At 45.9% G+C, this 23788-nt stretch overlaps 1 protein-coding gene across 1 annotated transcript in view; it reads right to left on the reverse strand.

Moving 5' to 3' along the window:
- crb2b (crumbs cell polarity complex component 2b) overlaps positions 1–18686 on the reverse strand; it is a 28397-nt gene extending 9711 nt beyond the window's left edge. The window contains exons 1-9 of the mRNA XM_007909049.2: positions 18599–18686; positions 16656–17357; positions 14041–14236; positions 12228–12367; positions 10251–10421; positions 9078–9191; positions 2156–3094; positions 1102–1652; positions 85–250 (exon numbers count right to left, since the gene is read on the reverse strand). Of these exons, the coding sequence (XP_007907240.2) occupies positions 85–250; positions 1102–1652; positions 2156–3094; positions 9078–9191; positions 10251–10421; positions 12228–12367; positions 14041–14236; positions 16656–17357; positions 18599–18686 (3067 nt within the window). The remainder of the gene's footprint in view (positions 1–84; positions 251–1101; positions 1653–2155; positions 3095–9077; positions 9192–10250; positions 10422–12227; positions 12368–14040; positions 14237–16655; positions 17358–18598) is intronic.
- Between the last annotated feature and the right edge of the window lie 5102 nt (positions 18687–23788).

The raw sequence follows: 23788 nt of genomic DNA on the forward strand, positions 1-23788 counted from the left end.
ATTAAGGATCTGCCTTTACTGCGATGTCTCTCTGATCTGTCTATAACATGCTCCTGTGCACTGAATAAATGTTAAACATCTTACATTCGTATCCGCCCGGGATATCCCCGCACTGACTCCCCGCTGGGCACAGCACTGTCTCACACCACACCTTGTCCTCACAGGCCTTGCCGCTGAACTCCTTCGGGCACAGGCACTGATAGTCGTTCCACGTCACTGAACAATTGCCTCCATTTTGGCAAGGAGCAGACTGCAAGCAAACAGCAAGTGTGGGATTGTCACAATAGCAGATAAACAAATACATCTCCTCACAGGTAACACATCCACCAGGAATAACTCAGGCAGTCAGATAGGAACATTCCAGAAAGAACCAGCTGACATAGACACCATCGAAACTATAAGTGCCTCCACTACATTATTTTTAATCAGATTTAAAACCAGCTTAGCTCTGGCTTCAGAACTGGTTCCCAGTGGAATCAATGTGTGTTGAATCTTTATTTAATAATAATAATTATTATTATCATTCATACCTCAAGGTGAAAATACTGATTTTCCCACTGGACAGACTTGCTGCCTGCTGCTTTTTATCTCATTACATAAAAATTAAACGTTCTTTTTAAAAAGAATCAGTAAAGCTAGTTGGATTAAGCAGAGGATGGGGTTGGGAGGAGTGGTAGCAGAGTACAAAATAAAGTAAGAAATTCAGAGAACTAGTGGACAGGAAGGTAGAAGTATTTACAACATACAATATTTTGTACTTCAGGTGATTTGAGATTAATATTACAGTAAATATTACATTCTTCTGATATCAAAAGAGCTTTATTCATGTAAAATTAGCCTTTGTTTCAGCATTCCTGTGGGTAAACTAACAGGTTCTGAAGCCAAACAGGGAACTAACAGGGAGACAGTTATCCATCCAAATGCAGCATAACATCAGTGTTTGCTTTATACCAGTTCTGTTTCTGTTCTGATCCCCCCCCGCCCCGTCTTTCAGTTCCTTGTGTTAATCAGCATGAAAAGCTTTACCCCATGGAACTGCAGTGTTGTTACATAACTGTAGAGCACTGACAGCTGAGTGCTCCAGCCCCAGCCCCAGCTTACCAGGCAGGTATTGTCGCTGATGCAATTTGGCAGCAGGTGTATCAGGGCTACACTTGTGTACACACTGACTGGCGAGGTGTAGTTTTCAACTTCCAAAGGGTAAAATTCCAGTTGGTTGTTGTTGAGCCTCACATCTTGCAAACAACCTTTGAAATGTTCTCCCTGCTCCGAGGAGTCCTCCCCAATGTGGATAGAGTCCAAAGGTCTGACCTGTACCATGGGCAGCAGGTTATTGAGCAAAATGCTGCCCGAGTGAGTAACGGAGACCAAGCCTCCATCAAAGTGAATGACTATCAATCTCTTTACCCCATCGGCAATGTTCATGACTGCCTGTAATGTTGTGCCTCTTGCCTTGATGCTCAGGTGGCCTTGCTGCAGGTACATCACCAGGTAGGGGCTCGTGTCATTCCTGATGAATTCAAACAGGAGGCTGTTTGCCTTCAGCGTGCGGATGAAAAAGGAAAAAGTAAACCTTGAGCCTGGATTATCGCTGACTAAGAACAAGGCTGAGCTGTTTGTGTTCCCGTAGCTGAATGTTCCAGAGATGTGTTCTGCAGGAAGGAAAGCAAACCACATTGTAAATACGGCATTGCTGTGTGTGTGTTTGTGTGGTGGGGGGGTGGGGGGGAGTTTGCAGGATTTCTATATCGCATTGACAAATCAAGAGCTTCAGAGGATTTTACTGTACAGCGTAGTGACTGTGTATTTTGTAGGCAATTTTTAGCTCAGTGAACTCCAACTGTTACCGCAACACATACTCTGGGGTTCCCAAGCCTTGGATGTTGTGAACCTGTGCCTAATACACTAGAATTAGGTGAGCAGTAAGCAATCCTCTGGAAGAGAATGCACATTCCACTTCAGACACAGGGACATTTTCATGTATATGTTATATTCTGTTTGGTTTGGATACCCTTAAACAAAGTCCCAGTGCCTTGGAACGTCCTCCCGACGTGAAAGGCGCTATATAAATGTAATTTTGTTGTTGTTGTTGTAATGGGTTTCCACATGTGTCAGACACCAGGTTGACCAAAAAGAAATACTCCGACACACTTACCTTGAAGACATGTGGGACCTGTATAAGGCCGGATACAACTGCACCAGTAGCTTGTCCACAGATCCACACACTTCCCGCGACCGTGACAAGTGTCTGACTGACACCAGACTGTTCTCTGACAGCCCAGTGTGAAATTCCATGCTACGTATTCAGAAATCTCCTGTGGCAGTACAATACTGAAGTCAATGTTCACGTCTCTCAAACAGCCGGTGAAGTTCCTCTTGCTTTTGGTTTTCTTGGACATAGATGCGTCGGAGTGGCCACCGACGTACATTACTGTGAGTGAATTCAACAAGGAATCGACAGTCCCTCTTGTGGTCCTGATGTCTGAACAAGTGCTATTGGGGCAATTGGGATGCGTCAAGGTGACCAGGAATTCCTGGCCCAGATGAATCACCACGTTATGCCACTGGCCGTCATTGACCTGTTCACTGAAAGCAATGTGGACCATTTCACTGTTGACTCTAACTGAAGACATCAGCTGACCGCTGTAAAGCTCCAGGTACAAGTGTTTGTCGTTGTCTCCTTGATAGACTAATATTCCGTTTGGCAAAGTTGTTCTGAAGCTGATGCTGATCAGCTGCTTCGCTGGAGCTCTCCCGCTGTAGTTCCTGTCCGGCCTCTCTACAATTATGTATCCATTGGATAAGGAGAACGTAGTTGATGTGGAGCAAGAGGTACCATAAAAGCCAGGTGGACATTTGCAGGTGTAATTGTGAACTCCATTCGCCAAGTAAGGGAAACATGTGGCTCCATTCTCACAGCTGTGTCCAAGGCAACCGGTCAGTTGAGTTGAACAGTTCTTACCTCCCCATGTAATGCCATCCTTGTCCATTGGGGGGCAGTTGCAGGTGTACTCTGCGATCTGGTCTACACATGTGCCCCCATTTTCACAAGGCCCGTCCTCACACTCATTGATGTTGATTTCACAGATCACACCTGAAAAAAATGTCATCTTAAAAAGAATTGCCAACTTTGCTCAGTAGATAATTTTTCACCCCGGGGTCAGAAGGTTGTGCATTCAAGCCCCATGTTGGGGGCTTTGAGCTCACAGTTCAGCCTGACACTTTAGTGCAGTAATGAGGGGATGCTGTGTTGTTAGTGATTCTGTAGATTAGACGGTAAATAAAGGTCGTGTGCGTGTTCATAAAGAACTAGAAAAGAGAAGAGAGCTTCTATAATAAATATTTACATTCTCAAATCCTTTCATGCCCTCGCAGCTTCTTACCTATCCAATTTGCTCACCCCCCACTCCCCCACCCGCAGCCTCCTCTCAGCTGGCTCTGGCCTCCTGTATGGCCCTCGTCCCCTCCGCTCCACCATGCCTTCAGCCACTACACCCCAAAACTCTGGAACTCCGTCCCTCAATCCCTCCGCCTCGCTCCCTCCCTCCCTACTTTCAAATCCCGCCTAATGACCTTATTTTTTGATCGTGCTTACGGTCACCTCCCCCTCCCTCTCCTCCTGGCTAAGGGTCAGACTCCACGACTAACAAGCACTCAGGGACTTTATCCCGCCTGCTGGGGGCTGTATAATGCAAATTGTTGGCATTGTAAATAATCCTTGCATTTGATCGTCAAGACATCTCAGTTTCTCCTGGTGCCCTGGCTAGCAAACTTCCAGATTATAATAATACTAATAAAAATAATGCTTACATTATTATTATTGACTTATCACTTTGGAAAGACGTCTGCCTCAAAGAGCTTCACAGGATATACGTGGAATGAAGTGGCTGGGCATTTGTAGGCAAACACGGCAGCACAATTGCGCATAGCAAATGAGTGACCAATTTTATTTGGGTGAATTACTGGCCAGGACATCGGAAGAAACTCCCTTCTCTTCGAATAGTGCCATGGGATTTTTATTGTCCACCTAAACAGGCAGACGGGACCTTAGTTTTAATACCTCATCCAAAGGACGGCACCTCCAACAACAATGCAACACCCTCCCCAGCACTGTATTGGAGTGTCACCTTAGACTAGTGTGAGTTCAAGTCCCGAAGTAGCATTTGAAACCACAACCTTCTGACTGAGAATCGAGAATGCTACCACTGAGCCATCCATTGGTCATTCGATTAATGGCTGTTTGTGGAGCTCTGCAGTGCGCAAAATTTGAGGTCAGGGAGAAGGAACAAAAATAATATTTTGATAATACTAATAGCTGGGAGCAGGAGGCTAGGATGCACCCAAGATATTTTCACCTGTGCATTTGGTCTGACGCAGCTATCCCATATTAATGGGCCTTCAGCAATTCCATAAAGGTGGGCCAGAGCCCCTGTGTCACCCGCCCCAATCTTTGGTGGCCAGACACTGGGTGGGAATGGACGATGTCCAAAACTGAGCGATGTTCACAACAGTAGAGAACCTCAGCAACATGCAGTTGTAAGTGTAGGCCGAGCTCAGGGTTCAGGGTGCAAGGAGCATTGATAGCAATTGTAAACAACAATATTTGCAAAATACCTAAGAGGTGTGTGTTTACGCTAAGTGTATAATAACCATTGTAACTTTTTTTGAGGTAATATTAGTGGAGCGGGAATTCTAAAGTCGCTCTGCTTCCCGGCAGAGTTAAAGTCGATGGGCATTATTTTACAGCACATTTGGTTCTTTGTATTTTAAAAAAACACTACTTAGCATCCTGATTGTCTCATTCGCTAGAAAATACCAGAGGCTGTAACCCTGACACAACCAGCGGAGAGCTCGGGGGATGTGGGGGGGGGTGGGGGGTGCTTGTTCACTTCACAGTGAGAACGCACTACTGGACACACAATCCCATTTATTCAGAGATTTATTGCACATGAGTGAACGCGCCCAGTTCTATTGTGTAGAGATCAGCAAGTTTTTTTAAAAAAAATCTTTCCCGAGTGATTTAGTCAGCTCTGCTTTGTTCCTGTAAATGTAGTGTGAGCCCCTGCTTCAACACAAAACAGTCACAAGAATCCTTTACCTTCACCTGTGAGCTGGAGATGAATGGGTTGTTGGAGCCTCTTTCTCCCCACCTCTCCCCCCCCATGGCTCAGTAGGTAAACGCACTGTGTAGTGTGGTCACCTTCCTCCCCCTCACCCTGGCTTGGTCCCGGGATCCGTTACCGTAAAGCGCTCTGAGATGCCGCCGTCCGGCGTGGAGGGCGTTATATAAATCCAAGTTGTTGTTGTTGTTGTTGTTGAGATTCATTGACCACTGTTATTAGTTATTACCTGGGCATAAACTTCCAAGAGCCCATGTCGGCTTCTTTATGACAGTTAAACAGGATAAAGTTTCCAGTCCAGTCCCTACCCCCAGAGAGATCTGCTCTCAGAGCCCAGGCCTGCCCAGTCAAAACACGCTGCTCAAACTATCAGCATCGTCTCTCACTCTTACTCTTGACTGCGTGGATCTGGGCTAATGATCAAATTGCCAATGTGAGGAGAGGCTCAGAAAACTATTTACATTTAGCAGAGGCTGAAAATCAGCACCGTTTGGAAATTCTAAAGGGCAATGTCGTATCACAAAGGGTAGACACTGAAATTATTTGCTTGAAATTTCCACCCACATAGCAGGAGAAAATTACATAATAAAGCTTCTGCTTTAAAACCGTAGTAACTGGTGAAACCCCTTTAAGCTTTTTTCCATGAACTGCATTTTCAAATCACTGGGCTATGCTACTCAAAACATACAGCTTCTAAATGTAACGGGGGGTTTTAAAATAAATACAAAAAACACTTAATGTACTCCAGAGATCACCTGTCTTATCTGTGAGGAATCATAACAATATCCTACGGTATATTTCAACATTGATTCAATAGACACAAAATGCAATTTTCAACTAAAGACTGTACTGTGTAAAAGTACAAATCAGATTTAAACCTTCAAATGCTCCAAACATAGCATTGTCTGACAGGGGCAAAATGCCCACAGCTCATCTCCACATTCAACTGTTCCCACTTCACGTACACAGACTATTAGCAGAAAGCCACTTAATGGCATTACCTGCGATGAGATAAAATCCACCAAAGAACGCTTGGGAGAAGAGCAATTTCATTGTCGTTTTCCTGTAGACATTTATGCAAGTGTGAGACTAACAAAACAGAGAGAGAGAGAGTGTGTGTGTGTGTGTGTGCGCGTGTGTGTGATCTTGTTCCCAGTCAGGCAAAAGCGATTAGTGATGAAACCAACCAATATAGGGACGGCTGCTCTTTAATGTAAGTCAGGCTCACTAGTAATCCGCCTCCTCTCTCTCCCTACGCTGCCCAGCTGGAACCTGTCGCCACTGACAAGAAACCCGCTTGTCATTTCTCCACTTCTCGCATCTTGTACGTTGCTACAAAGGTTAATTACCGTTATTGTAACTTAGCATTGCTCTGAGCTGGAGTCAGGCAGAGGAAATAAATCGAGGTGGGAGAGAGGAACACAACTGCAGACAAAAAGGAGAAGCTGCAACTGCAGTGAGAGAGCTTTCACATTGACGAGTTCAGTTTGCAATTTCTAATCTACAGGGTGTGCTCGGCCACAGTGAACAGAGACTCGGATTCACTCGGCTTTCGTTGGGTCGAAAACCAAACAGGCTCAACTTGCAGACTTCTCGCAAGTTATCAAGAAGGAAAATGGCCTCAAGTACTCTTCATACTTGAACCACCCAGTCACAGCATTGGACTGTTCTAAGCAGGATTTACAAGGGCTTTGTATAACTCACTTGTACGGACAGTTTATCGTTTCCTTTGAGGATTATTTTTTTCTGGATATAGCAATTCATTCCTTTCTGCACTACAAAACTTTGCTCAAAATATCAACAAGTGATAAATCACTTTGAAACCAATTTTCAATTAAGCTGTAATCTACGCCCTCCCTTCCTCCTACCTTCCCAGGGCTGCCCTAACACTGCCTCAATCCTCTACTCAGCACCAGTGAAAACAAAGGGGCCTCTCACTAACCAGTCTGTATATAAGCTGCTTTAAACAGTCTGTGCAATGAGGCAAACATGGCCTCTGTAGTTCTGGCTTCATGCTCATGCAGATAGCAAAACTGAGGCTCACTGAAGCCCTACAGTAAAGCATTTGTTAGCTGTCTTGTGCTTCCCCTGTGATGGAGCCTGGTCTTTGTTGGTGTGGCGTGATTAGAGAATAAAGTCCTGCAGTTGTTTAAGAGCATCTCATTATGGTGCCCCCCCCCCCCACCACCACCACCACCTTCTGGCCCCTCAAATAGTTCTGGTTCAATCAAAACAGTGGAATGTACTCTTGAAGTGGTGCCTTGCTGATGTGTAGTGTGATGGGAAGGCAGTTGGGTTGCGAGACGTTGTTTCTATCATGTCCCCGCTCTTATATGTCTGACTCTTCATTATTGTTTACAATTTTTGCATGAAATGGCAAAGCGTTTGCTCTGAAAGGGAATGAAATGCAAACCATTATGGCCAGATGAATTAGTCCAACAGCACTCTGGGTTTTAACTGAGCATAAACACTAACCTCCCCTTGCTTTTTGTTTGCAACAAATAAAGACCAATGATCATAATAATCCTTGCATTGATGCAGTGCCTTATCACGTCATTGAGATGTCCCAAAGCGCTTCACAGGATTTCACTGTAAAGTGTAGTGACTGTGCATCTGAAGACAAAGCTGGCAGCCAAACTGTGCATAGCAACGTTCCACAAACAGCCATAAAGTGAATGCCCAATTTTGTTTGGGAGATTATTTGCCAGGACATCAAAAGAAACTCCTGCCTCCTTTCAAATAGTGCTACACGATCTGAAACCTTCACCTACACAGATGCACAGGCCTCAGTTTAACATCTGATCCCAAGAACAGCACCTCCAATACTGCAGCACAGCCCAGCACTGGACTGGAGTATCAGCCTAGACTTTGTGAGCTCAAAGTCCCGCTATGGGGTTTGAACCCACAACCTTCTGACTCAGAATGCAGGGTGCTGCCAACTGAGCCAGGCTGACACCTGTTCAATATTAATTGCAGTCAGATATTTTGTGCTGATCCGGGAGCTCAACTGGTGGGGGGAATAGGGGTCAAATTATCACAATTTGTTCTGTCTGATGTTGGTCAGCATCAGCATGGCACATTCACCCAAAGCTTCAAAGTCTGATCAGCTTCCGACTCACTGGGCTTCTCAGCCCTGAACGCCTTTCATTTATTGTGTTGCTGAAATGCAATGTTTCTGAACTTTCTTTCCTCTTCCAATCCCTTTCTTTCCCCCGTCCCCTCCCGTCTTCGAACCCCCCCACCCCCCCCCACCCCTTTGTGGATTTGCTCTGTGATGCTAATTTGAAGTAATAAGCTGCAATCAGATGTATTTGCACCGCATGCCTGTGCCCACATTAATTCACACAGCGGAAAAGATTAGCCTCTATTATGCTGCTGTCAGCTCCACTCCCACACATGCTCAACCGGCCCCTGAATTCACTAGCGAGGGCCAGTGTGACTTCACTGCCTGCTGTTGTTTACTCACACTAAACGCTTTCTATAAAAACTGTCTTGACAAAGTGAAAAACATTCCGTGCTCTCTTATTGTTTTTCTATCCTTGTTTTACTGTCTTCGAATAAAAATATTCCTTCCATTTGATACAGCCCCTATCACATTGGGAGGACATCTCAAAACACTTGATTATAGTATGATATGTAGTGGCTCTGTTGTTTGTTAGTATACTGTGGAAATCACAATTGGCTACTCAAAATGCAAGTTTGAATTAAAAGTTAGTAGCCAGTGGCCAGTGAAATCATTTAAGGCTGTCCCAGAAAAGACTTCTATTCACAGACATCTGCACACTGAAGCAATGTGTGATAGACACTGCTGAATGCACTGCTTTCTAGTACCAGATGCTTATTTCGGCCTCCGACTTACACACAGGCCTCGCAGTCTGCATTCTTCGTACCACTCTGGTACTCAACATCCAAAAGGAAGCCATGCTGTGTGTCGGAAATCAGGGCAGTGATTATTACCTTTAAATCCAGGAGTGCAGCCACAATGGAATCCATTCACTTGATTATCACATATGCCTTGATTGACACAAGGCCCAGATTCACACTCATCAATGTCTATGGAGCAGTTCTCTCCTGTGAAACAAAGGTGACAACTAAAATCAGCAGCGACGAGGCTCAGGGGAAATCAAAATATTCAAGGTCCTAAAGGGTTATTCATTTCACACCAGCATTTCAGTTCCCGAGATCTGAACCCCCACCTAGTATTGGGATGTCAGGGCTCCTGGACGCTACCCGGCACGAAGGGTGCTATATAAATGCAAGCAAGTTGTTGTCAGACCATTTTCCCTTAAAAGTTGAAATTGCGCAGAATTGAGGAAATGTCTTAAATCCTACTTTCATTTGGAAGCTGGTTTTTCCTGCAGTTCTGGAAAAGGAGCCAACTTCCGATTTCAGACTGGATTTAAAAAATCAACAGAAGTCTTCCCCAATCTTACGTTTTAAGGCAAATTGGTTTGATAGGCTGGGACGATGTGGGATTTAAGGCCTTTGAAAAGTTTTAAAAATCTATTTCAGTGCATAGAGAATATGGTGCTGTTATAAATAAGTAATGCTCAGCCAATCTGCCTATTGAGGCCAGGCTGGCACAATGTACCAGAGCTATGCTTTCTCCAAGGCCAGGGTGAGATTGGTTTTGGCAGGGGTGTTAATCCAGGGTCAGATCCATCTAGTGCTGACTTAGTGATCTCGCTGTGAGTTGTGAGCACGGCAGGGGAATGTCTGTGAACCCAAAAGCTAGGGAAAGAGTCCATCACACACCACCTTGAGGTTAAGCAGACACCATTCCCAAAGATAACTTCCCCAAATAACGAGAGAACATTCTTCTGTTAACTGATCTAGATTAACTTGATGTTCAAGGAGGAATTTTCGTAGAAGGAAGCTTCTTGCGGGGGTGGGGAAAAAAGTATAGTGAGCAGACATTATTTTGTGTGTGTGTGTGGGAGTGGGGGTTAGTGAACAGGGGGAGGGTATCGCAGCCTGTGTAACTCATTATATGGGCTGCTGTACTGTGCTATACTCTGCGCTCTTTTCTAAAAAAAAGTTCTAAAAGAGGTTTGATTCTCCCACCACCCCATCCATGGCTGCTGTAAGGCAGAGCCCCACACCCGCTGCAGGGTTGAGCTTTCACCTGACCTGTAAAGCCAGACTGGCAGAGGCAAATGTAGCCGGATGCATTGGAATAGCTGAAACTGGTGTCAAACTTGTAATGATCTTGATTGGAACGTTCCATGCACGTGCCGTTATTCCTGCAAGGTTCCTCAAGGCATTCATCAATGTCAACTTCACATTGTGGTCCAGTGTAACCTGTTCAAATCAATGCAAAACCCAATGCATGTTAGACTCTTGCATTACAATGTTGGCAAGTGGGGATCTGGGCCTGGCTGAGACGCTGGAGAAACAACTGGTACCAAATTGCACGTGTTAAGGGTTGTGATGCAGGGCATGAGTAGGTGAAAACACAAGGGAGAACACAAGGTAGACTGTAAAGCAGTGGCTAGAGGTTAAAGAATCTTTAGATTGTGGGAGGAAGAGAAGACCAAGTTGGGCAGTAATTTCCACAGTTTCAGTTCCTGGTGAAGAACCCGTTTGATGTTGTCCAGTGAGTTGGGGGGGGGGAATATATGTGATAATTGATCATTTGAACACAAGGAGGATCCAGGCAGGAGGGAGAGTGTATAGGAGGACAAGTGTTTAGGAGGGAGATGTGTAGGACGGAGTGTGTGTAGGAGGGTGTGTGTAGGAGGGCGACTGTATAGGAAGGAGAGTGGGTAGGAGGGAGAGTGTGTAGGAAGGTTTGTGTGTAGGAGAGGTGTGTGTAGGAGGGATGTGTAGGAGGGGAGTGTGTGTAGGAGGATGTGTTTGAAGCATGAAATGTAAATTCAAAGGATAATGACAATGTCGGTGTTTTGACAATTCTAGTCCAGGTTGCAGTGGACAGGAGCTCCCTCTCCAGCAGCAGAACAGACTATTGGATATCTGTTGGGTGTAGGGCAGATACAGACGGCCATTGCCCATTGTACATCACACCCTTTGTTCCAAGATCCTGATTGATTGGTGCATCAGTGGGTCAGCTTTGAAGCATGGATAAAAAACTGACAAACTTCAGACGAATATTTTCTGAACAAAACCTCCCGAGTCCTGACGAGAGTTGTAGGAAACAGCAGCATGTACATTTTGCAGAGCAAACCTTTGCACTGTAACTTGTACTTTCCTCTGAAGTCTGGATCCTGTCAGTATCACTTCATCCATTATACCTTGATTGCTCCTGAATATCTGTACGAATTCGCGTACATGCATAATTCCAGAGCACAGAAGGAATGTTTGTTTGGTGGATGGTTTAAAGGTGTTATTCCCTCTTGTGTGGTAGGTTTGGTGTGTTATCCTACATCCTATCCACTACATGTGACCAGGGTGATGTGACCAGGATGATGTGAATGGAAGTTGTGATGTAAACACTGACTGACTTGATCTGGTCTCCACTGTGATGCACTGAAATAACCCCGATCTTCAGCTCTATAGAAAAACAACTAATAAACTTTGGGTGAATTTTACTCTCAATCTAGAAATGTCCCTTTTCTACACAGCAGTGTCAGCACTGAATGAGGTGAAGTTAATATTACTGGGCGACCTATTTGACCAAAGAGCTTTATAAAATGTAAGTGATTAGAAATGATAAAGTGATAAAAGTGTCAAGCCAACAAACAAGGCAGACGGGACATCATTTAATAACTTGAATAGAAAAGGGATGATTATCTGGAAATAAATAATAAATTGTAAATGTGTATTTAACACAGAATGTCCTTGTGTAAAACAATTGTCAGACAAACGTCTCCTGTGACAGATTTTACGATCTCTTTGATAGCTGTATATTTGTGTGCAGGAGGGGTGTGTGTGCAGGAGGGGTGTGTGTGCAGGAGGGGTGTGTGCATGAAAGGTAAATTCAAAGGATAATGACAATATCGGTGTTTATTTGCTAATGGTCACTCCACCAAGCACAGTTTTTATCATGTTAGACTGATGAGGAGGTTACCGAAAAGGAAATTGAGATGGGATCAATGCTGCAGCTTTGGTTTGTCCTCTCCCTGAGACTTTTGTATTGCATGTACTCACCCGGCCAGCAGAGGCAGGTGTAGCTCCTCACTTCCTCCAGGCAGGTGGCGCTATTGGCACAGGGATTGGAGGCGCACTCGAGGACATCTATCTCACAGTTGGTACCCTCAAACCCAGTATAGCTGCAGTTACATGTGTAACTAGGGAAGTGAGAACAGGACACGGGAGGCAATCAATCTCAATTGCAGTTAAATTGTAAATTGGGGTGAAAGAGAATAAGACAAAACTCAGTCATTCATCGACAGAGGTATGGATAAAAAATGTCCGATGGCCATTTGATTTCCAGCTGTTTCTAGACTGAGTTTAGATCACACTTCCTGGAACCCGTTTTAGCTGTTTGTTTAGCCCTGATCTTTTGTTTAAAGAAATACTTCCTGGTGTATTTATTTCCTGGACCTCCTGATCAACCCCACTCCCCCGCTCCCTCCCCATAGCCCTGATCAACCCCACTCCCCCGCTCTCTCCCCATAGCCCTGATCAACACCACTCCCCCACTCCCTAACCATAACCCTATCTACTTCTCTCTTAAAAGTTGTTATCGAATCGGCTTCCACCAGGGAGTGTTGGGATGGTGGGGAGTGTTGGGATGGTGAGGAGTGTTGGGATTGTGGGGAGTGTTGGGATGGTGTGGAGTGTTGGGATGGTGAGGAGTGTTGAGATGGTGTGGAGTGTTGAGATGGTGTGGAGTGTTGAGATGGTGAGGAGTGTTGAGATGGTGGGGAGTGTTGAGATGGTGGGGAGTGTTGAGATGGTGAGGAGTGTTGGGATAGTGGAAGCATCGCGAATAGGAAGTTGACCAGCCCACAGTCTCAACTGAGCTCCTACAGCCTATTCTTGGTTCTATTGTACTATTCAAATTTCTGTTTTTAGTATTTTAAACATAATGACACATGCTTGAAATATACACCTCTAGTTTTACTCGGGATTGTTTCACAAAAGGCGTCTCTCAATAGCAGCCATCAAGCTTCAGAAATTTCCCGCATAAGTCGCTAAATACCCTGCAATTTTTGGCAAATATTTGGGATCAGCTCATCCCTGTAACAAGATACCTGTGTCGTTGCTCTCCTCTGCACTGTCTCTAAGTCTGCACAGTTCTTTTATATCCTTAATGGTCCTTAACACATTGTAAGTTTAGCTGCTGCATTTTCTTCCACTGATTGCTGAAATTGAATGAAACTAATCGTGGCAGGTAAACACTGTTTTGCCTGGGTTTAACATAACTCTGCTGTGCAGAGTATTGGAAGAAACAGCAACACACCATGAAGCTTACAAACTGGGTCACCACCTACAGGTGGAAGCAAAGAATAACCTGGAAATACATAATAATTCTTGTGTTCACTGGAAGGTTTATCACATTGTCAAAACATCTCAAAGCACCCCATGGAATTTTACTATAAAGTGTAGTGACTCTGCATTGAAGGCAAACACAGCAGCCAATTGGCTCACAGCAATATCGTACAGATAGCCATAAAGTGAATGATTAATTTTATTTGGGTGATTGTTGGCCAGAACACCTGGAGAGAGAAACTCCCTTCTCTTTTCAAGTAGCGCCAGGGGATCTTGAGCATTCACCTGAACAGGCACAGGTGTGGCCTCAGTTTAATGTCTTATCTGAAGGACGACATCACCAACAATGCAGCACTGCACTGGAGTCTCAGTTTGGACCGTGAGTTCAAATTCCCAGTATGTTTCCTGATGAGAAAGGCGCTATATTGAATGCAAGGATTATCAAGAACTGTAGAAGTGTGATATTCCTACAAAATCATTGCTGCCCGGCTATCAGGTTGGACAGTGTGTGCGATGCTTTCCTTACCTGTTGATCCCGTCCACGCACACTCCTGTGTTCACACACGGGCTGCTGGCACACTCATCAATGTCAACCTCACAATTAAGTCCCCGGTAACCCACCGTGCAGGTGCAGTTATAGAACGCCACATAGTCCTCGCATGTAGCTCCATGCTGACATGGGGCGGACTCACACTCGTCAATCTCAACCTCACAGTTCAAGCCTGAGAGAGAGGATGAAAACACAGCTGTGAGGATTGAACATGTGTCATCCACAAGTACAATACAATACAAAATGACATCTGTAAAGCACCTTTCACATCGGGAGGACGTCCCAAGGCACTGGATAGTCAGGGATTTGGACCTGAGCTGGAGATCAGAGAGGGTGAAGGGCAGGGAGGGTAGGAAGGTGGCTGAAGGCTCGGTCGAAGTGGAGGGTTTTGAGACGCGCCTTGAAGGAGGCAAGGGAGGGAGTGAGTAGAAGGGAACGTGGGATGGAGTTCCATAGGGTGGGAGCAGAGAGGCTGAAGGCCTGACCGCCGATGGTGGGGCAGGCTGGGCCAGGCGGGGGAGGTGGGGCAGGCCACAGCCTGCTGAGTGGAGGGAATGGTCAAGTTAATGTGGGGTCAGCAGGTCACAGAGGTAGGGAGCAGAGCCGTGGAGGGCCTTGAAGGCGAGGACGAGGATTTTGAACTCTATCTTCTGGGGGATGGGGAGCCAGTGGAGCCGGGCGAGGGTGAGTCTTGGTTAATCACTCACTCTTACTTAGCACATACCATACTCGCTTCATCCTAAACCTATTGATTTTTGGTTTTCCACTTATCGTAAGGCATTCAAGGACGGTTAACAATGGATGTGTTTAGTGCTCCGTTCCTGTAGTGCCCATGGCATAATGTAATTACATCCCACTTCAGAAATGAGCAGCAGCTTCTTGATTCTACCAAAGAGGGTTTCCTCACATCCTTGAACATGCTGTTGTTGGCAGATGGGCAGCAGTTCAGTGGCTCTCAAACCAATTGATCATCTAAGCTCTTGGAAACGTTACAATTTTATTTTTCAAAATTGTAGAAAAACAGCTTCCAAATCAAGACAAAATTCGAGGAATTTCCAAAATTCTGTGTTGTTCTTAAAACTCTAAGACAAAAAAAACAACTTGCATTTATATAGTGGCCTTCACGGTGTCAGGGAGCGCTCCACACAATGGTCTAAGGGTCGAGGTCGGCAAGAATTTTGGGCATTTGGTAGGAAAGCTCTGGCAGAGTGTTTCAGTGAGGCTGCACAGGACTCAGCTGTAGAGATTAAGGTCCTAGGTGTGTTTCTGGGTTAGCTAGTCATAACCTGTGCAATAATAATAATAATAATCCTTGCATTTGATATAGTGGCTTATCACGTCTTCTAGACGACTCAAAGTGCTTCTCAGAATGTACTGTAAATACTGAATTGATTGTACATTTTGTGGGAGAAACGCGGCTGCCAATTGCGCAACAGCAGTGTCCCACAATCAGTCGTGGATTAAGTGACCAAATTATTATTTTTTTGTGGGGGAAGGGATTAATCCCCCTAGAAAAGCAATCCACCAATCGACCAGGTTCCTACTTACTGCTAGATCAAAATAGGTGCGTGGAGTAAGGAAACTTGCCCAATATTTTGTCCTGTCCGGGAATCGAACCCAGGTCCCCTCACTTGCGAGGCAAGTGCTCTAACCACTGAGCTACAGGACTCTCAATAGTGGGGGTAGTGAGGTGGGGGCAAGGGTCTCAGTGGCTGTTTTTTTAAATCTAATAATGAATACAAACTGATGTACTTAAGCAACTGGTTTCATTAATCTATATATCGCATTCCTTCATTGAGACTAATGATGGTGTAATGCCTTTGGAATTTGTGCAATTTCTCAAAACCTTCCTTTTGCGAGTATTTGCACCACGCAAACACTTCAATACTGAAATGCTAGCACAGAGCACCTGGCATTTCTGTACAGATGCTGATAACGTTCTGATCTGCTCACTGCCTCGTCTGTCAGGCATAACTCACAGCGTCAGGGCTGTGCGGAGCTGTGCGGCACCAGGGTACGGCCGGCACTTGGGAGCTTAAGTGAGCTTAGGGTTTCTCGCTTGAGACATCGCAGGTCCCTTTAAACCCTTCTGTTGCCAATCAGAGTGATTCATGGAATGAACAGATAGCGGCAAGAATGTTCCTGGCTGGGGAGCAGGTCACAACACATTGCAAGGCCTTGAAATGAGTGTTTGTGCGTGAGAGAAAGAGAGAGAGAGAAGCACCCAAGTTATGTAGCAGTGGTTTTCAAAGCAAAATTTTTTGGCACTATTCGAAAAAGAGATGGGAGTTTATCCCTGAGTCCTGGTCAGCTATCCCCATGTAAAAATTGTTCATTTGATTCCTTGGCTGTTTGTGGGTGATTGCCGTGTGCAAGTTAGCTGTTACGTTGGTCTACAACATACACAGTCGCTACACTTTAAATAAATTCCTGTGAAGTGCTTTGAGATGTCCACTTGATGTAAAAGGTGCTGTATCGAATGCAAGGCTTATTGATGTTACTGCCTGTTTTTGATGCCAGGCTGTAACATTAGCTTGGCAGTTGTTGCCTGTGACAAATGGTTCTCTACACATGAATTCCCTGTGAGTTACCTGTGTAGCCAGGCAGGCAGGCACAGATGTATCGATCCACAGAGTTCTGGCACGTGGCTCCATTCCTGCAAGGTCTGGACGCACACTCATTGATGTCAATATCACAGTTGGGGCCTTGGTAGCCAGGGACACAGAAGCACTTGTAATCGTTTTTCCCGTTGATGCACAGAGCCCCATTCAGACAAGGGTTTGAAGCACAATTGTTGATCTCGGTCTCGCAGTTGACCCCTGTATTGCCGGGATCACATATGCAGGTGTAATTCCCAACCTCATCCAGGCAGGTCCTGTTTGCTCCACAAGGGTTACTGAGGCATTCATTGATTTCTGTCATGCAGTTTTCCCCTCCGTACCCAAGGGCACAGACACAAGTGTATCCATCTGCCTTGTCTTTGCAGTCCACGTGAATCCCTTGGCAAGGGCGGCTCGCGCATGTGCTCAGATTCAAGCTGCAGTTGGTGCCTGAGAAGCCGGGTGGGCAGGAACAGCCATACTCCAATGTCCCTGCTGTCGTGTTACAGACCCCGGCATTCAGGCAGGGCTGCAGGGAGCAGGCGTCAAACAGCAGTTCACAGTTCTGACCCGCATAAGCCACAGGCTCCAGAGCACAGACGCAAGTATAGTTCTTTATACCGTTGTAGCAAATCCCACTGTTCTGGCACGGCTCTGATAAACAGTTATTGACATTGGTGGAACATAAGCCACCTGTGGAAGAGGAAGGAATTACTGATTAGTACAATTAATATACAGTTATTACATAAGAATTACTCTACTGATCATTTCATCTTCCTCTTGTTAGTATTTTGCTTTTATTACTCAAGGAGCAGGATCAAGAAATACCTAAATTCCTTCCAAGATGACGAGAGGTTTGTCATTCATTAAACAAAGTACAGCTTAAGAAGGTTGTAAGAGAAATGCAGCAGCGAAAAACTGACAATGTTTGCAAAAAAATAGCACCAGCATGATGTGTTAGCGTGTCAGTTTGTCTCAGTTGGTAGCGCTGAGTCAGAAGATTGTGGGTTCAAGCCCAAGTACAGTATATATCGAGGCCCCATCTTCACCCCCCACCCCCCTCCATTGGCCTGGCTAGTTGGGGTTTTAGTGTATACATTTCCAACCATTTTCACTGGAAATGTCTTAATGTTCAAACGTCTTACAGCCTTACCTCAATTAAAAAGGTATTTTGTCACAATAGAAATGCAGGAGATTAAAGCCTGAAATTTTTATTGCATTCTTGGTTCGACTGTAAAACACTTTGTGAGTAGCTCAGAGAAGGACACACTTACCAGGGTGCACTTAAGAACTGCTTTGTGGGCTAAGAAAACTTACTTTGACCTTTTTAAGTGTTGCAATCTTTCTGAAGTGAGCTTAAAGATTTACATCACACAGGAGGGCAGAGAGAATGAATTTGGTTGAAGTTGCAGACAATCAAAGGGACAGAAACCAAGGACCATTTTCAACAAAGAGAAAAAACAATCGTTCAAACAAACCATAGTTTCAGTAAATGAAAGGAAGATTTTCTAAGAGGTTTGTTTAAAAACTTATTGTAAATTATCTACATGGGACCCGTTTGACACAATTAGAAATATTTCTATTGCTAAGAGATGTGGCAAGCTAGAATCATGGAATCTTATGTTTACACCACAGAAGGAAGCCATTCATTCTATTATGTCTTTTCTAATGTTAGCTCTGACACTGGAGCTCTCTCCTGGAATCCCATTCCCCCGGGCTTCCCTCGGTACCTGTGTTAGCCACCACACTGGAGCTATGAGTTCTAATGCCATTCGCGTACCTTCCCTATTGTGCCTCTGCTGGCTCCCTGACTGGAGCTACCGACTCTTATCCCTTTAATCTTTTTTTCCTCATGTGTATCATTAAATCCTGTCTGTCTTTCAGCAGCTACCAATCATTGGGAGGCAATGAATGATCTTTGCCTTTTTACAAACGGACACACTTGGTGAGGCCGGCGATAGGCAGGGCCAAGGTCTCGGGGGCCGAGTGGCGGCCAATACTGGGTTCAGACGGAGCCGCCATTTCAGAATTTCCCGCCTAAACCCCTGCGTGACATCACTTCCGCCACCAGGTTTGAACACCTGGAAGCAGGTATAGTCTAGTTTATTGTATCTCCTTTCCTTCCTCTGTCTTTTCCCTGCAGGCTGCTCAGTGATATCTTCCAGGTTGGGTAACCTGGTGTATAACACAATGAGTGCCCTGCCCCTTCTCCCCCCTCTGCGCCACCTCTAGCCCCCCCAGTCTCCATGCAAGTGGGTGGACCATGCCCCACTAACCGCCTGCCTTAAGTCTCGGCGTGCACATCTTGGCCGAGCTGTCCTTCCCCAATAATGCCCCCATCCCTGCATCTCTCTCGCTCCGTCCTCCTCTCCTCCTGTCCCAACTTGAGTGTCCCTCAGCCTCCCTCTGCTCCAGCCTGGGTATCTTTGGCCAGGCTCACCGTGGTACTTGGCGTTGGCTGTCCAGCAGCAGCCACACTAACTGCCCCATTCCCCACTATCACCGCAAGCCCCACCGGACCCAGACCCCGGGGGTCAACCTCCCCTCCCTCATTCATCCCTATTGCCATCCTCCCTACCAATCAGTCAATCACACTCCTGGCAACTATCCCCTCCGCACCGGCCTTCAAAATGTCTGCAACAAGGCTCTGACCGTCAATGGCCTCAACGTTGATGAAAATATTGACATCATGGCCCTCACTGAAACCTGGATCAGCCCAGGCCACATCTACCCCCTCACTGAGGCCACACCACCCGGCCACACCTCCCACCATAGCTCACATCCCAACCATCGTGGTAGTGTGGCCGTCATCTCCAGGACCTCACTTGCCCTATCCCCTTACTCTTCTGGCTCATTTCCCTCATTCGAGCACCTTGCACTCTACCATCCCTCCAATCTTTCCCTCAAAATTCTTCTCATTTACCGCCCCTCCAAAATCTCCCCCACCCTCATCTCTGACATCTCCACCCTCCTAGCTTCACTCTGCTTCTGTTCTGAACACTTCCTCATCCTCGGCAACTTCAACCTCCACTTCATCCCCTCTTGCTCTATCTCCTTGGACTTCTCTTCTCCTCTCCCAACCTCTCCCTCCACATCCTCTCTGCCACCCACTTTCATGGCCACCCACTCGATCTGGTGATTACCTAGGCCTCAGTGTCTCGGACATCACAGTCACAGACAAAGCCATCTCCGATCATCATTTCATCTCCTTTAACTCTTCAATCCCTCTCCCCACCGCCACTAAACCCATCTCCTGTCGCCCCTGGAATTTTTTTTTCCCGCAACCCCCTCTCTGCTGCCCTGGTGTCATCTGAACTCCTCCCCCTCTGGCCTACCTCCCGCACTGATTTATCCCCTCACTCGCTCTCCTCCACAACTCCCTCTCCACCACTGTTGATGCCCTTGCCCCCCTCACCTCCAGAACTGCCTCCACTGGACCACTGCATCCTCCTCCACCGCCTCTTATTTCACTGCAAACTTCAAGGTTCTGTCCTTGAATGGTTCAGGTCTTATCTCTCACACCGTCTCTAATTTGTCTCCGCCAACGGTTTCTCTTCCAGCCCCCACACAATCTTGTGTGGTGTTCCTCAGGGCTCTGTCCTTGGTCCCCTCCGCTTCAACCTCTACATGTACCCCCTTGGCGCTGACATGGAGTCAACTTCCACATGTATCCGGATGACACCCAACTCTATCTCTCTGCTTCCACCCTTGACTCCAGGACAACTGACATCCTGACAGACTGTCTGTCTGACATCCAAGTCGTGGAGAGAGCCAACTTTCTATAGCTGAATGTCAGCGAGATTGAGGTCCCCCGATAGGCTCGCGCCAGCGTCTCAGCACCTCAGGCACTGGCAGCATCAGCATCCACGGTTGCACACTCCACCTCACCAAGCCAGTTAGGAACCTGGGCATCTTGTTCGACCTTCAACTGTCCTTTCTCTCCCATATTCGTTCCATGACCCGCTCTGCCTTTCACCACCTCCGCAACGTTGCCCGACACTGCCACTGCCTCACCCCAGAGGCCACCGAAACCCTCATACAGGCATTTGTCACCTCAAGGAATATGGAAACTCGCTCCTTGTCAGCCTCCCCAGCTCTTCCCTCCACAAGCTGCAGATCATCCAGAACTCTGCTGCTCATGTTCTCTCCTGACCCCATCAACCCCACCCTCGCCTGGCTCCACTGGCTCTCCATCCCTCAGAGAATAGATTTCAAAATCCTCGTCCTCACTTTCAAGACCCTCCACGGCATTGCCCCTTCCTACATCTCTGACCTGCTAACTCCCTAACAACCTGCCCGCTCCTTCCACTCAGCAGGCTCCGACCTGCTCCAGGTCTCACGCCTGACCTGGCCTGCCATCGGTGGCCGGGCTTTCAACCTCTCTGCTCCCACTCTTTGGAACTCCATCCCACAGGATTGTGGCCAAATCGCTTGCACCTGACTGACTAAAACAAAAAATATACAATGTGTCTGTTGCTTTCCAGCAAATACTTGGCAGAGACTGAAATGGATTTGGGCTGGAATGTGGAAAGAATCAGCCTTTCGGAAAATCACAAGAGAGGTTTGGATGAAGAACACCCTTTGGCCCATTTGATCTCATACCTTCTGGAATTCCCACCCGACCATCTTCCCATTGCAGCATCAAGCAATGTCTCATGTCCTGCACAGCCTTGGAGAGATGATTTTTCCAGTTCTCATGTTTTGGACAATGGACATTTGGAGACTGTATAATGCTGTCGTGCAACTTTTACTGCTCTTACAAACTGACCTGCAACTTCCTTAATGCTGTCTTCCTTAATTTGGGCTACAATTTAACTGAGCCGCCTCAGAATGCTAACCAGCACCACAGGCTCTCTAAGCAAATACCTGTCTAAATTAAGACATTTTTTCTTTCAAACAAAATCTGTCATAGTTCATAGAAAAAGGCAATGAAATCCCATCTAGGCTTAGCCTGTAAGACCATTTTAGCTAAAAATTTAATGTTCAGCATCCGTGGAAAATTCTTACATTCAGCTTAATTTGGAAGCTGGTCCTTTTTTAAGAACAGCCGAAAACCAGGTTGTAAGCTAATACTGAATTCAAGAATTTCCCAAAACCTCGTGCAGTCTTAAACTTTAAGACAAAGTGGTCTCGCAGGCTAAGATGAGGTGGAATTTTAGAGCTTCTGATTATTACCAGAAGTGGAAAGGGAGAGGTCAGAAAACTTGTTCTTAGGCAAAGGGTTATTAGGATGTAGAACCAAAATAAATAGATTCCCATTCAAAGACTGCTACAATATGCCAAAGCTGATCTCACAGAATCATAGAACTATACAGCACAGAAGGAGGCCATTCAGCCATCGTATCTGTGCTGACTGTTTGAAAAGAGCCTCCAAGTCAATCCCACTCACCCGCTCTCTCCCCATAGCCCTGATCAACCCCACTCCCCCGCTCTCTCCCCATAGCCCTGATCAACCCCACTCCCCCGCTCTCTCCCCATAGCCCTGATCAACCCCACTCCCCCGCTCTCCCCCCATAGCCCTGATCAACCCCACTCCCCCGCTCTCTCCCCATAGCCCTGATCAACCCCACTCCCCCGCTCTCCCCCCATAGCCCTGATCAACCCCACTCCCCCGCTCTCTCCCCATAGCCCTGATCAACCCCACTCCCCCGCTCTCTCCCCATAGCCCTGTAAACATCTATGCATGTTAAATCCCATTGTTTGATTTGACTTGGAACCATTTTCTCAAAAAACAGGTAGAAGAATCACTTTGCCTTAAACATCCACAGGAGCCCAGTAAACACTTCATGGTTCTGACATCAGCATGACTTTACAGGGACAGTGGCAATGGAACCTCACCGTGTTCAGTAGCTGCCGCCTGCTGTGTGCAGCAGCAATAAACACAGCCCCAGACATCCACACAGAATGTCTCTCTCATCTGTGGAAACAAACGTTTGTGCTCTGCTTCGCTCTCTGCAGAGAAATCAAATGAGATGCAATGGGAAGCTGCCTGATAGTATTGGTGTATTATTTATAAACAGATGATACAGAGGATGTTTGCCTCTCAGCCTTATATCCATAAATAATATGCATCTCATTGATTTCAGCTGTTGGAAAAAAGCTCTCCCATGATCAGTACACATTCTTTGCAGTGCACTGATTCCTAGTTTAAATACACAAACATATCCTCCACAACGCACAAAACCGTGCAATTGTCTCTGTTTGTACACAACTAACAAATAAACTGGTCTTAACGGGAGAGGAGGAGGGCATTCCACGGCATTGTGACACTTTACCCCAAATTGGGCTTGAAAGCCTTCAAGCAAACCTATCTCCCTCTAACCCAGTCCCATGGTCTTCACTGACCACATCAAGTGAGCAACCGGCCAAAGCAGTGTTAATATAATCCTGTTCTCATGCAGCGCCTATAACATCAAACTGTCACAAAGCACTTTACAGGTAATGTAATTGTTGTCAAGTGACAGTGACTGTTTATTTGAATGTTAATGTGGTGCCCAATTTATACACAGCACAATCGGATCTTCCTGAAGTGTTAGTCTGTCTGTCTGGTTTATATCAGTGTAACAAGCAGGGAATCATTATCGGGTCCCAGGACAGGATAAACGGTTCCTGGCATCTTTTTCCATAATCCCCTTCTGCCTCTGATGTGGATGACTGATCAGAAGCCTGTTAATAACAAAGAGATCAGCAGAGACATAGTCAGAAACCCAGCCACACAAAGCCTTGTAATGCTCTTAAGAAAAAATGGACAATTTTTTTTTAGGAATTAAATTCCTGTCCCTCTGTTCACACAAACTATCTGATCTGTGTAATATATAGCATTTTAGTATAATATGCAGTTTTATTAATGATTTAATGATGTTGTGTAGTTCCCTGCATTTCTCTCTTGCAAAAACAAGCTAATAATAATAATAATAATCCTTGCATTTGATATAACGATTTTCACATCCTCTAGACATCTTAAAGCGCTTCACAGAATAGACTGTAAAGTGAATTGACTGTATATTTGTGGGCGAAAGCTGCCTCACTTCTCCACTCCCTGCCTTCAAAACCTGCCTTATACAATCTCTCTTTGATCATGCATTTGTCTGTTGTCCCTTTCTCTCTGATCCTTGTCATATCCG

Source organism: Callorhinchus milii, unplaced genomic scaffold (genome assembly GCF_018977255.1).
Source record: "Callorhinchus milii isolate IMCB2004 unplaced genomic scaffold, IMCB_Cmil_1.0 Scaffold8, whole genome shotgun sequence".
Lineage (NCBI taxonomy): Eukaryota > Metazoa > Chordata > Chondrichthyes > Chimaeriformes > Callorhinchidae > Callorhinchus > Callorhinchus milii.